The sequence below is a fragment of the Bos mutus genome, chromosome 22 (assembly GCF_027580195.1).
Source record: "Bos mutus isolate GX-2022 chromosome 22, NWIPB_WYAK_1.1, whole genome shotgun sequence".
NCBI lineage: Eukaryota > Metazoa > Chordata > Mammalia > Artiodactyla > Bovidae > Bos > Bos mutus.
In genome coordinates, this window is record NC_091638.1 from 62372900 (window position 1) to 62386920 (window position 14021).

General features: G+C 62.7%; 1 protein-coding gene across 1 annotated transcript; it reads right to left on the reverse strand.

Moving 5' to 3' along the window:
* Nucleotides 1-831: 831 nt before the first annotated feature.
* IGF2 (insulin like growth factor 2) lies at nt 832-10894 on the reverse strand. Its single transcript, XM_070360470.1, is given in 5 exon segments — nt 832-4027; nt 4332-4480; nt 5932-6094; nt 10731-10753; nt 10756-10894. Coding segments are annotated over 5 exon segments (705 nt in total). The 5' UTR covers nt 10892-10894; the 3' UTR covers nt 832-3793.
* Between the last annotated feature and the right edge of the window lie 3127 nt (nt 10895-14021).

Here is a 14021-nt window from a genome sequence, read left to right on the forward strand (position 1 = left end):
AGCCACCCCTGGGGACACCCCTCGAGACCCCCCGAGGCCAGAGCTCAGCACCAGGCCAAGCGGTAAGTATCAGAGAAGGAGCGAGTGGGTTCACGTGCAAGGCCTCCCCAACCCAGATGGGGCGGAGAGCCCCGGTTGCCCACTGGAGGCTGCTCGGAACCAGGCACAGCCACTGCCCTCTGCCCACCGGCAGACCTGCTGACCAAGGGCCCTGGGGTACATAAGCGGGGAGGGTGGCCAGCCCTCAAGCATTTCTAGGCCAGCCTCACTGTCTTCCAAGGAGCGTGGGTACTTAGAAGTCACAGGGGTCTGGGCGGTGGTGCAGGGCTAAGCGGGGGAGGGCTTCTCAGTCTTGCGGGCAGGGGCTCCTGTCTGCTCGTGCAGGTGGGCACGCAGGTGACGAGAGTCCCCAGGTGTGAGTAGCCCTGAGTCTCCATCTCTGGCAACGGAACAGTGTCCAGAAGCTTTCAGAGCCTGGCCGACCCCCCAGGCCCTGTCCCCCAAGGTTGGGAGAGTTCCCTGGGGTTGGCCGACAGTGAAGGCTCTTTGCTCCTCGTCAGTGGGCTCCTGCAAAAGCCCCCAGGACCCTGCCCACCTCTGAACTCTAAGGAGCTGGGCCTTGAGATGGCCCCGGAGCCCCCTCCCCACTGCTGAGGGCAGCAAGCCGTCCGGCGGTTCTCCCCACACCCCGTCGCCGTGAGGGCCCAGAGGAGGTGCCCCCCAGGGTCTCCCTGCCCCCTCTTCCCACCTACACCACCCCCTCCCCAGGACTCAGACTCCCCTCCCTCCCCCAACCAGGTACCCCAGCGAAAGAGCAGAGGACTCAAAAACTAATTTTAAATGCTTTATTGGGATTGCGAGCGATAAAGGTTAAAGACAAAACCCAGGCTGTGGATTCTGCCAGAAACAGCACGTTACGGGCAAGAGGAGGAGAACACAGCCGCGCGGTGGACGGGGCGCGGACACGATGACTCTTGGTTCTGCGCGTGGGGGTCCTCGCGTGATGACTCAGAGACCCGAGAGGGGGTCCCGCTGAAGACAGCTGGGGGGACTCGGGGAAGAGACAGGATGGAGGGCCACGAGCTGGGCGCGGAGGTCGGAAGGGGCCCCGGGTCGGATGGAGCTGACCCACGGAGAGCTGCCCGCTGTGTCTGGGGTGGACTGGCACAACCGCCCCCTGGGTCGTGTCAGCCCCGTCACCGGGGACCCGAGGTGTCGGGCCTCTAGCTCACTAGTCGGGCTGCCGTGCAGGGGGACTGCGCTGGGGGCAGAGGCGGGGGTGAGGTAAGCCCCCAGCCGCCCGGGTCCCTGCCACAGCCCGAGGTGCCGAGAGTGGTGGCTGCGTCGCGTCACCAGACCCGAGGGCTTCGGGGCCCAAGCGACCCAGCGGTCAGAAAACTACGCAGCTCTTCTGCTCTGCAGGGCCCGGTTCTCCCGGCCTCTCCTACCACCCGACCTCACCCCGCCTGGACGCCAGGAAGCCCTGCGGAGCTCTGAGCTTCCTGGGGGCAAGACAGGGCGCTGAGGAGGCGGGCAAGCTGTTCCCGAGGGGTACGGGGGGAGCCTCCCCAAGTGCGCAGAAGGCGGCCACCTGCTCCCGCCCGTTGGAGCCCTTCGCTCACACATCTGTAGCCCCTTCCCCCCTGGCCGGCCAGGCCGGCCAGGGGCCCCACCTTGGTGGCCACCGAGCACCTTCTTGACACCTGGAGAGACGCCTCCCCGCCCCCTCCTCCGCCCCTCAGGACCCCCCGGGGACCAGCCACTGTCCCCCGGGGGCCAGGCCAGGCAGCGGCCGTCTCCATTCCCCTGACTTCTCTGGGGGGCACAGTGGCCAACACCCCCACAGAGGCTCCACTCTCCACTCAACCCAAGCGACAGGGACAGATAAAAAAAAAATTAAAAACAGGGCGATAAATGGCGGAGGGCAGGATGGCGGCGGGGCCGCGGGTGACGGTGGTGACTCTGTGTGTTCCTCGTCCTTGGTCACTGCCCCCCTGTTACGTGGGGTAGGGAGCAAATTGATAAAAGAGCGCGTAAAAAGCTAAGGAGGGATAAAAAAAAAAAAAGGAAAGATGCCCCAGGAGTAATTAAAGAGGGGAGATAGATCAATTGGCGTCAATTTGGGCTCTGATTTCCGTCTGTAATTCTGCAAGTGTCTCGCTGTTCCTTCCCCCCGAACGTTTCTCTCCGAAATCTTGCTGGACCACTTCCTGCCTCGGAATGTCCCCCCACCCAGCCCCCACTGCCCCCCACCCACCCCGCCATCCTCCAAACTTCCCACACTCCCCGTCACCTTTGCCAGCCTCCGGGGGGGCCCTCATTTCTGAGAGGCTTCCCCAGGAGGCTGGCAAAGATGATCCCTAGGTGTGCTCGGGGGAGAGGGCTCCCCAGATCTTGCAGAAGCACACCCAGGGGGTCAGGCTACGTGGTTGGGCTCGTCTCGCTTGGCTGCAGCCATCTCCCGCCTGGCCAAACCGTTCCTCACTCTGCACGATGGTCGGTGCGTGGATGCCTCTGGGGTCTAGGGGCACCCAGGACTTACATTCTGTGGGCTGTGGGGTCAGAACAGGTGCCGAGAAGAGGTGGGGATCACCCTCTTCTCGGAAAGATGGAACCACCTGCCTGAGCCCGAGACACACCTTCCCACAATGGTGCATCCCAGGGGACCAGAGGGGAGCACGGAACAGGAAAACCGCATCGCGGGGCAGCTCAGAGAATAATTTGGGATGGAATTCGGTCTCAGCTGCACAAGGCTGGGCACGGGTGTCCCTAGAGAGTGTGAGTGTGTGTGTGTGTGTGTGTGTGTGTGTGTGTGCATGGATGGATGTGTGTGTGTGTGTGTGTGTGCATGGATGCATGTGAGGCTGTGTGTGTGTGTGTGCATGCATGCATGTGGGTGTGTGCGTGCATGGATGCGTGTGTGTGTGTGCGTGCATGGATGTGTGTGTGTGTGTGTGTGTGCACAGGGTTGCATGTGCTTTCCAAGGTAGGATTGTGATGTCAGATTTGGAGTGTGGGGGTGTTTTGCCAATTCAACTTTATCTGCGCGATCCGGGGTTTCTGCTCCGTGCTCCCCTCCTCTGGTCTCACAGCGTCCCCTCACTGCTCTGTGGTCCCAGTGATGGAAACTTGGAGGAGGAGCAGGTTTGGGTCTTTGGTGTCACACTGCCAGTGCCCGAGGAGGGCCTGGCGACGGTCGGGGGGAGATGGCTGGCCAGCAGGGACAAGCCTACCTGCAAATTTGGCCCCTTCCTTTCTCTTAGATGATTAGATCAAAGCCAATTTAAGTCCAGATCCAAAAGGAACGAGAAGGAAGGGGGGGGGGGCCGAATTCTTTTATTTTGCCAATTGTTTTTAAGCCAATTTATTTTTAGTATTTTTTTCAGCCAATTGATTTTTTTTTTTTTAAGAAGTTTTTGGAAAGCTAGTTTGCTTTTCTGGTGTTGCTAAAAAGCCAATTCGTTTCAAGGGGGCTGATTGAGGGGTTCATGATTGCAATTTTGGTTGTGTAATTTGGGGGTAATTTGGGGGGTGATAATTTGGGGGGATATTTAAAGCCAATTGGTTTTGTACATTTTTAGAGATGTTGTTCTGATCCCCTCAGCCAGATGGAGGGGGCCGAGGGGGATTCGCCTGACGTGGGGAGGTTGGGGCACAGAGGCCGGGGCAGGGGAGCCCGCAGACAGGACGGTACAGGGATTTCAGAGAGAGACCTAGTGGGGCGGTCCCGGTCAGGAGGTCGGCGCGAGGTAGATGGTGCCACTTGGCAGAATTACGACACTTTGGCTCACTTCTAATCGCTGGATGCCTTGGAAGAGGCGCCCCCGTGGGTGGCAGGGTCCTGGGTGGGCAGGGCGATCAGCGGACGGTGACTCTTGGCCTCTCTGAGCGCCTCCAGCTCCTTGGCGAGCGTGCGACCCCGGCGTGCTCGCAGGAAGGCGGGCAGGCCCCTGCGCAGGCGCTGGGTGGACTGCTTCCAGATGTCATATTGGAAGAACTTGCCCACGGGGTATGCGGTGACGTCGTCCTGGGAGAGGAAGAGCCAGTCAGGGGCTGCCCAGGGTCCGGGGGACACGGGGGGCAACGCCTAAGCTGCCCCAGGTGCCCAGGGTGCGATGGCAGGTGTGATAGGCCAGGCCCACCCGCGCTGCTGGCCAGTGCCCCAGTGGGGAGAGGGCAGGTGTAAAGAACTCCCTGGCTGCCCTCTCAGCTAAGCAGCTGGCTGTGCCCTGGTCCCCTGGCTCTGGGGTGACAGCCTTGCGGGGCTGCAGGGGCAGAGAGGGGAGGGTTCCTCTCGCAGGGGCTGGGCCGGAGCTGGGGGGCCATCTTACCGGAAGCACGGTCGTAGAGGCAGACACATCCCTCTCGGACTTGGCGGGGGTGGCACAGTAAGTCTCCAGCAGGGCCAGGTCGCAGCTTCGGAAGCAACACTCTTCCACGATGCCACGGCTGCGTCGGTTTATGCGGCTGGATGGTCGGCCTGGCGGTCCCCCAGGGAGGAAGGGCAGGACAGGTCAGTGCCCGCGCCTGGCAGAGGCGGGGGTCCTCCGGGCAGCCCCCGCCCCCACCCTCGGGACGGGACACCTGGTGGCCCTGCAAGGACAGCCAGCCGCAGCCTGGAGTGGAGGAAGGAAGCGAGAGGTGGGCCCAGAAAGGACAGAAGGGACAGTGAGCGTGAGTGACCAGAGCCAGCCCCTGGCGCCCTGCGCCTCCTCCTCGAATGTCAGGTGGGCCCCGGCTCCGCCTCCCAGGACCCCGGGGTCCCGGCCCGAAGGCCGGCTGGGATCCAGGTGCCCCCCTGCACCAACCAGGAGCCCAGGCGCCCGTGGCCCTAGAGACGCCACCGCTGAGACCGGCAGGAATGGGAGGAAGAAGGAGAAGACGGGAGGAGAGGAGTGAGGAGCTGCACAGACCACGCCCTCCTTTCTTCCCGCCCTCCCCTCCCCCCACCGCAGGCTCCAGACTCGGCCACGTGAAGTCCCCGCCTTCCTTCCGCCGTCCGTGGAGGGGGGGGGCGGGAAGGGAGCCCCCAGTAAGGGGTCCGGCTGCAGGGTCAAAAGGGCTGGGGGCTCAGCCCAGCCCGCCCGTCAGGGAGGCAAGCCTGGTGCCAGGGCCGGCCAGCACGAGGCACTGCGGTGCCACTTCCTGCCCCCAAGGGTGGCAGAGAGCGAGGCCACGGGAGAAGCCAGGGCAGGCAGGGGCTTCAGAAGCGCGGAGAAGCGGGTGTGCTTTTCAGAGCGAAGCGCTGGCATGCCAAGACGGGCGTTTCCGGCCCATTTTAGAGGGTGGGTAAGTAAAAGCTGTGGAGGAAGATGCCTCGTGGGGGTGGTGGGCCGGGTTCGAGCCTCACGGCCCTCGCCCGGCTGCCCCAGCAGTGTCCCCTGCACCATGAGCCGCCCTCAAGTGTGGGTTCCGCCCAAGCCCTGAGCCCTCTGCCTCCCATCAGGGCAGCGGGCCCCCCTCGTGGATGGAGCCAGGTGTCCCCCAGCACACACACTCACACCCCCCAGTGACTTTTATTCTTAATGGCATTCAACCCGTTTGATTCCATCTCAAATCTAACAGTCCATAGATACGTGCCCATTGCCAAGACGTGGATGAAAGGTGCAGGAAGCCGGTGCCCACAGCTCTGCCCGTGGGCAGGTCAGGGAGAAGCAGGAGGGGAAGGGCTGTCTGCTCCCCCCCACCGTGGTGGGCCTTCAGCCCACTCCGCACCCCACCCACGCTTGCGGCTTCAGGCCTGGCCCCTTGTGGACACACCTGTCCATTCTCCCTTGACTGCGAGTCATGTGGCTGGAAGCCTGGGCCCAGCCTCCTGAGCCAGGGAGGCTGCAGGGCCTGCAGAGGCGACTGAGGACCGTGAGAAGGACCCCAGCATCTATGAAGAACCTGCTGTGTGCACCCCTCCCCTGGCCCCAGGGAGCTACTCACTGAAGTAGAAGCCGCGGTCCCCACAGACAAACTGGAGGGTGTCCACCAGCTCCCCGCCGCACAGAGTCTCGCTGGGGCGGTAAGCAGCATAGCAGCACGAGGCGAAGGCCAAGAAGGCAAGAAGCACCAGCACCGACTTTCCTGCTGTGATCCCCATTGATGTCTGCGGGAGAGAGAGGCGTGAGCCCACCACCCCGCCCAGGGCCGGCCCGCCCTCCGGCAGGTCCCCGCGTGGCTCAGCCAGGACACACCAGCCGCTCCCTTTGGGACCCTAAGCCCAGCCACCTTCTAAGTCCAAGTCCAGTTGCAGATTTAAAGCCTGGCTTTCTCCTTAATCTTAATTGCTTTAATTACAGGAACAAGAGCTTTCTCTGTTGAGGCTGGTGGGATGCAGAATCACCCCACGAGGAGGGAAGGGCCAGGGGCGGAGCCTCTCTGATGGGCCCCGAGCGCTGGTCAGTAACTTCATGTGGGGATCACCGTCCCCCTCGTATTATTGCCGAGGCTTGGCCACACCCAGCGGCAGGGGCCAGTGCTGGACACTGGACCTGGCCTCCATCCTATGAAGTCATGGGGGTGGGGCCAGCACAAGGCAGTGACCACTTCTTGGGCCTCCCTGCACCAGCCAAGATGGCAGAGGGCCCACCCCAGCCAGAACATGTGCATCCCAGAGGTCCAGCCGGGCAAGGGCGCCAGGAGGACCAGCCTCCCTCCAACACAACGGCGGGGCGTCCCGGCCCCATGCCTCTCCCTCCCAGACGGCCTTTCCCAACCTCTCAGCCTGTGGGTGAGCAAAGGTCAGTGGTCTGGTGGTTGGCACAGAGTGCCAGCCAGGCTCCCCGGAGCCTCGTTCTCTGGCATCACTTAGTCCCTGGACCCCAGTCTTCCCTGGGGTCCCCAAAACACACACGAAAACCAAAAGCCTCCTTTCCAGGCCTCGCATCGCACTCCCAATGGCCAGGGGCCTCAAAGTCCTTCCAGGAACACCAGAGCCACTCCCCTCTTGGGATGCCAAACCCCAATCGGAGAGCTGAAGAGAGCAGGTCAGCCCCCCTCCCTGTCCCCCCGCCGGGGGACCAGACACCAGGTTCCCTCAGGGCCGATCTGAGGGAAAAGATACACCTCAGGACACACCCCCTCACAAGGCTGCGAGGCTGCAGACTGGGGTAAATAGGCCCTGTAAACGGGAAGGATCTTGGCTTTCCTTTAGACACAGCAGTCACTTCCGCCTCTCCAAAAGGTGGAAGCCCCCCAGGCAGGCAGTCCCAGCCTGTCCTCGGCAGGCGCAGCTCCAAGCCCCTTCTGGGAGGACAGTCACGGCCCGGTGCCCCTGAGCCGGTGGCACCCTAAGGCTACTCAAGCAAGGTCCCGGGTGGACTGCCCACATGTGTCCGTCCCAGACACTGCACCCAGTGAACACAGGGGCACTGAGCCGCACACGACTTCCCAGCCTGGAGCAAGGTTGTTGCATGTTGGAATTTTGATGCAATAAATCGTGTAGGAAATCAGAGGACTGAGGAGGAAACTCAGTCGCGCTTAAGCTCCTGACGAGCAGGGGCCAGCTCCATGGAAGATCTAAACGGCCCCCTCGCCCACCGCCCCTCGCTGGATGAAACCCCGGCCTGCTTCCCCGCTGCCCCACGGCTGCCCCCTCCAAATTCTGAAAACAAATTTGGCCAGCTAGGAATTCCTGCTGTCCGAGCGGCAACTCCATCTTTCTGCAAGCCCAGCCACTTGGTGTGGGGTCCAGTCCAGGACACCAGCGGAGAGCCGAGACTGGACAGGAGTCAGGCAGCCACGCAGGCCAGGTGAGCCAGTGGGCAGAGGAGGGGTGGGGGGCAGAGGCAGAGAGGAGGGGTGGGGGGCTGAGTGAGGGGCGGCGGGCAGGAGCCAAGGGGGCTGCGGCGGGCGGGAGCCGCAGCGCAGCGGGGTCCTGGCTCCAGAGCCGCGTTACCTGCAGCTGGACAGGAGGCTCGCTGGGGCTGGAGGAGGATGAGGAGGAGGAGGAGGAGGAGGAGTCTGGAAGGCTGCCTCCGAGGAGAAGCTAATGTCCAGTTTGCAGGCTGGTCAGTGCCTCAGCTTTTATGTCTGGGCCGGCTCCTCCCAGCCCCGGCTCCACCCTGCCCCCACCCCGATCCCAGCTGACCACTCCCCCCGCCCCCTTCGCTCCCGCCCCCTCCGTCCTCCCAGCCAGTCCCTCCTCTCCTGCACCCCCAACCGCTAGCCCCACCGTCTCTTAGCAAAGTACCAGGGCGGGGGAGGGGGGCTCCTCCTGCACCCCCAGCCCATCTCGGCACAAGGAAATGGGGGGGGGCGGTTCCGGAGGGGGCTGCTTTCCACCTCCTTGTATGGAAACTTCCATCTGCCCACGGGGGCAGGGGCAGTTACCCTCTCTGGACGGTCCATTCCGGGCCCCTCTGAGCTCTGGACCAGCCCCCCTCCACCCAGATTCCTGGTTGGAAATGTCGGGGACCGGGAGAGGGAGGCGGTGGGGGGGGGGGCGCGGAGGGAATGTGGCGTCTGGCAGGACTCTCTTGCCAACTCGGCCCCCCTCGCTCCATCCTGGCCCCGCCCACCCAGTTTTCCTCTCTCGGTCTTGCTGGCAACGAGTCAACATACCAGGGTGGGTTTCTGAGATTTGCGCCCCTTCTCATTACACGGCCGCCGCCCCACCCCCCGCCCACGCCCGCCCTTGCCCCCGCACGGCACAAATCACAAACTTTCAGTAACAGCCCCCTGCACCCGCAAGGCGACCAGGAAGTCGGCGTGCACAGAGCTCACACCTCCCCCGGCGCTCCCCAAGTCCCTCCCCCGCCCCCCACCCCTCGCCCCTTTCTCCACGGCGCAAGGGAGAGCGCGGGGTTCGCCCCAGGGGACGGGACCGCCAGCCCCCCAGCCCCGTCTGCCCGGGCCCCGCCGCCCCGCCGGGCCCGGCCCGCACGCAGCTTACCTGGAAGCCGGCACCAGGGCCGCCCACCTTCCTGCTGCGTATTGCAAACCGAACAGCGGGCGAAGGCCCTCCTGCCGGGCACTCCTCTGCCAGCGCCGCTCTGGCCGAGTCGCGGGGGCCGAATGTGCGACGGGGCAGAACGGGGGGATGGCTTTTTTTGGGGGGGGGGGAAATTTCTGTCTGATTCTTTAGGGAGGACGGGCTGTCTGCGGGCCGGGGCGGGCCAGATGTTGTACTTTTAGGGGGGGAAAGGGTATCGGGAAATGAGGTCAGCTGTTGTATCAAGGACAGAGAGGGGCAGAGATAGTGAGAGAGACAGAGTGAACGTAAAAAGGGGGGGTCGAAGAGAGGGCGAGAGGGAGAGAGGACAGCGAGAGGCGGGCAGGCTCACAGCGGGAGAGAGCAGCGGAGAGAGAAACAGAAAGCGTATAATTAATCCACTTTGGGACGGCGAAGGCGAGAGGGCGGGCGTGGAAGGGGAGGGAGTTGGAGGCAAGGAGCTGGGGGGGACGGGAGGGAGCGAAGGGAAGGCTGCGGAAGAAGACAGGGGGCCGGGACCAGAGGCCGGAGAGGGGCCGGGGAGCGCAGAGAAGCCAAGGAAAGGGCGCAACGTCGGGGGCCGGGGAAGGTGCTGAGGGGGGCGGAGTGGAGGCGTCACCCGGGCCGCGGGCGCCCAGCTCGGCTTGGGCCGACGGAGCCCTCGGCCGTCGCGAGCCCGGGCCTCGGGGGGGTGGCGGTGGCGGCGCCGGGGCCGCTCGGGACGCAGCGAGGAGGGGGAGCGGCCGGGCTGCGCGCCGGGGAGGGCCGGGGGGGAGCGCGGGGGGATGACAACGCCGGCGGCCTGCGAGCCGGACTGCCTGCGGGGGGAACCGCCTCCTCGGGCGAAGCGGGACGGGCGTTGAGGTAGACGAAGAGGAGGCGGCGGGGAATCCGCAGGCCGGCGGAGCGCTGCCCCGCCGACGGCGCCCGAGATGGGGGTCAGCAGCGTAGCGGACGGCGTCGACGCGGGGCCGCCAGCCGGGTGGAGGCGCTGGCGGGCGAGGGCCAGGAGGCGAGGGCGGCCGGAAGGGGGGGGCCGGGGGCCTGCCTGGCCTCACGCAGCTCCGCCGGAGAGCAGGCGAACTCTGGGCGCCAACGCCCGGCTCTTATAGTCGAGCCACCCGCGGCTCGGCGCCCGCTCGGGCCCCGCTGGCCGAGTGCCCGCGCCAATGGGCGCTCGAGGGGTCCTCGCCCCGCCCCCGAACCGCCTCTGCAACTCGAGCCAAGGGGGGGCCAGGCTTGGGGTCCCGGGGGGCAGCGGTGAGGGGGGGCTGTGGGGTGCGCGGGGACGAGATTGGAGTGGGGGCAGGGATCCTCAGAGTTCGAAAGAAGTCTAGAATGACTATTCCAAAGTGTTTGGGGGCCCTGTCTGAAGTTCCGGGGTGCCAGAGCCCCTACACAGTACACGGGGGACCCGGGACGACCAGGGTGGGAGGTGTCACATGCCCTAGCGACGGCCGGATCCCCGCGCCCCAGCGAGGGGCTAGGCGGCGGGGGTGCCCTGTGTGTGCGGGCACAGGTGGCGGGTCCCCGAGTCCCGCCGGGACCTGCTGGGGAAGCGGGGAGTCTCTGGGCGCGGGCGAGGCGCGCAGCCTCCACCTGCCTGAGCAGGCGCAGCACCTCGAGCTGCAGCCGGAGCCCGAGCGCCCCCCGGTGCCGCACGGGAACCGGGGAGTAGCCTCGGCGGACGCCAGGTGCGGTACGTGGAGAGGACCTGGCCCGGCTGGGGGCCAGGCATGGGGCCGGCCCGGGCTGCGCCTGTGTGCCAGGGGCGAGACGAGCAGGGCGGGAAACGTCGTTCAAATCCTACCTGCAGGACCGAGCTCACCGGGTGCGTCTAAGCAGCTCGCCTTTGGGGCCCACCCAAAATATCCGGATAATGGTTCCCCCGTCCTCTATGCGTTGGACTTGCGTAGATTCGGGTTCAGCCCCGGGGGCCACCACGGTCATTTGAGGGTCTGGGGAAACCATCTCCTAGAGGGTTTGGACGATGTAAGAAGTCGGTGTGATTTTTTTTTTTTTTTTACCAAGTCAAAACCACGCACGAGTCCCGCGCCCCGCCCGCCCCAGGAGCCCCGACCACGCGCGCCTCTCCAAGGGGAAGGGGCCGCCGGCGGCGGAAGCCCGAGGCCGGCTCGCCCCCTCGCTCCGCCATCAATCACGTCTCCCGCGCTCGGCGCGCGCCTACCCGAGTCCTCCGCCGGGCGGCTGGAGGCGCCCGGGCGGCTGGAGGCGCCGCGCCGCCTGAGCGGGGGTGCGCCTCTCCTCCGCGTCCCTCCTGCCCTGCGCCCTGCCGGCCCCGCTTGGAGGTCGCCGAGGCGCTTAACCCCCGTTGTGATCTTTGCACAGAGCAAAGGAAAGCGGCACGGGTCTCCGGGGCCCGACCCAGCGCGTGGGGCGGCCGAGGGGCTGGCCCGCCGCACGGCTCCCGCGCCCCGTGCCGGTGTCCCCAGCAGCCGCTCGGGACGGCGGGACGGCGGCGGGTGGGTTTGGGAGCCAGGCCGGGACGCGAAGCGCCGGGGAGCTCACCGCGAGGCTGGAGGCCGAAGGCTGCGTCCGCGGGCGCGGAGGAGTCGAGGCAGCGAGCGAGCGATCTGCGGCGGGCGGTAGGCGCACTGAAGGTGAGCGAGACCCCGGGGCAGTCCCCAGTGTCCGGGGGCAACGCCCAGTCCGTTGGAAGACCCGGGGACAATGCCCAAATTTGGGGGAAACTGGGGGCAATGCCCAGTCGTTCTCCTGGACGCGGGAGAAGCCCTGCCTACGTCCTGGCGGACAAGCTGCCCGACCGAATGTGTGTGAGGAGGACGAGAGAAATTTCCCGCATCCGAGGAGCTCCGGGTACTTCGTAGCAGACGCGGAGAGGCCCAGAACCGGTGCCCGCGGGGCGCGGGGCTGCGGAAGCTGCAGAGACCGCACTGGGGCCGGGAGCAATGCCCAATTGCCGGGAACGCAGTGCGGAGCCGCCTGGTTTGCAAGGAAGAGAACGAAGGTCCTGAAGTGGGGACCCAAGGGAGGGTGCGTCGGGGTGAGAAGCTGTGATTAATGACTAAATTCGAGACTCCAGAAAAAGAACCCGAGTCTGGGGGCCGGGGAGGCTGCTCCGTGCAGCCGGGGGACAGGGGAGCCGAGTCTACCCTGTGAGGACCCGGGCATGTAGGTCAGCAGGCTTGTGGGACAGCCCCATTTGTAGGGCACTAGGCCTGCGGATGACCATGACCGGAGCAAAATTCTCGGTGTGGAACTTGGGAGGTTCCAAAAGGGCAAAGGGTCTAAAATTCGGGAAAGAAAAACAGTGGGTGGGTCTTGGGGATCCAGGTGCGGTGGAGAGGAATGGAGAATCATTTCCAAGATTTAGAAATTCAGGTTAGTGGGTGCTTGCAGCGCCCGAGGAAAGTAACTTCCATAATTGTGGTTTCTGGAAAAATTCTCAATGTCCTTGAGAGACTCAAGAAACACGGTCTAAATTTGGGGCAACCTGGGGTGTGATCAATACATTTGGAGAAGGCAGAAAATCAATGGCTTTTTAATATTTTAATTTTTAAATTGGTTTCGATTAGTTTATTTTTGGTGAACAAGAAAAAAAAATATTTTGCTGGGCACTGTCTGCATTTGGGGACCCCCCTAGGAAGCATTGGCCCAAGTATGGGGGACCCATGGAAATTGTTCAGTAGAGACTGATATCTAAATTTCAGGGAACCTCAACCTGTGTAATAATCTTTTAGGACGCAGGCCTATGATACCTGAGATTTCCAGGACCTGGGGGTATTTTTCGGTATCTGGGCAATTTCATTTTGGGAGGCCTGTGGAAAATTGCCCAAATTTAGGAGGACTCAGGGTAAGGATCATAAAATCAGGGGACCCATAAATCAATGTTCGAAAAAGTTCAGTTGTTTTGTGGAAAAGGGAAAAAAAGTCTCAGTTTATTTTGGAGGGCTAGCAGGCAGCATCGCAATCCGGAGGCCCCAGAAAATAATTTTTGAATCTGGGGATCCAAAGAAGTCTTTCAAAGTACCCAGGATAACAGAGGGTCAATATCAAAGTTTTAGGGGGAAAGGATTACGAATTCCTAGGTGGTGGGGCCTGGTGGTCTACAGAAGATTGGCAGTGTCTGAAACCCAAGAAATGTTGACTGAATTTGAGGTGACTCAGTGAGTGCCTGGAGAAATGCTCTGGACCTGAGAAATCAGTGCCTTTCTGTGACATTGAATGTGTTTGGGGAGCTTAGAGAGGGCGATGCCTAATATTGAGAGCCCAGTGTGTCCAAACAGAGGGCACCGGGAAAAGGTCCAGTGTAGGTTTGCCTGGAATTTGGGATCAGTTCTGAATTTTAGGAAACCCGGATTCTTGTCAGTAAGCTCGTGGGGCCCAGGGAATTTTTTAATATTCAGAATGTTATGAGGCGGAGAAAATATTCAGAATATTTGGTTACTGGGTCACTCAAAAGAGCTTGGTAAAACAAGATATAGGCTCTGTGCAAGGGTTTGTTTTGTGCTTGGTTTGACCCGGGGGACCTGAGAGATATGTGATTTGGGGGGACCGGACTGACCCATGGTCACAGCTGAGCACAGCTCGGATAAGTGCTGTGTGTGTTTGGGGGGCCTGGGTAACAGCATCTAAATTTCAAGGAACCTGATTAGTGGCAGGAAGCTTGGAGAGCCCCAGAAATGAATGCCCCATGTCTTTATGACCCACCAAAAAAATTGCTTGGTGAGTTTTGGGGACCAGAAACCATCTTCTCAATTTTGTGGAACTCAGGAAATCAGAGCACACACTGTTTATGATTCAGAAAGAGGGTCTCTGTGCTTTGGGTTTAATGCGTAAATTTTGGTGAGGCGTAGGCAGCAACCTTCCAACTCTGAGGGTCCTGGGGAAATTGCTCAGTCTGTTGCGAGGGGGGGCAGGGGTGGGGGGACCTGGGATTCTTTACTTAAAATTTAGAGAGCCTAGGTTGGGGCCAATAAATTTGTAGAACTCAGCAGATTATGTCCTAAACTCTAATGAAGCGGAGGAACAGGGCTTTGGCAAGGGGGAGCCGGGACAGGGGCAGTAAGCTTGGGAGCCCCTGTCGACCAAAATTCCAGGGACACAGGAAAAGAGTCCT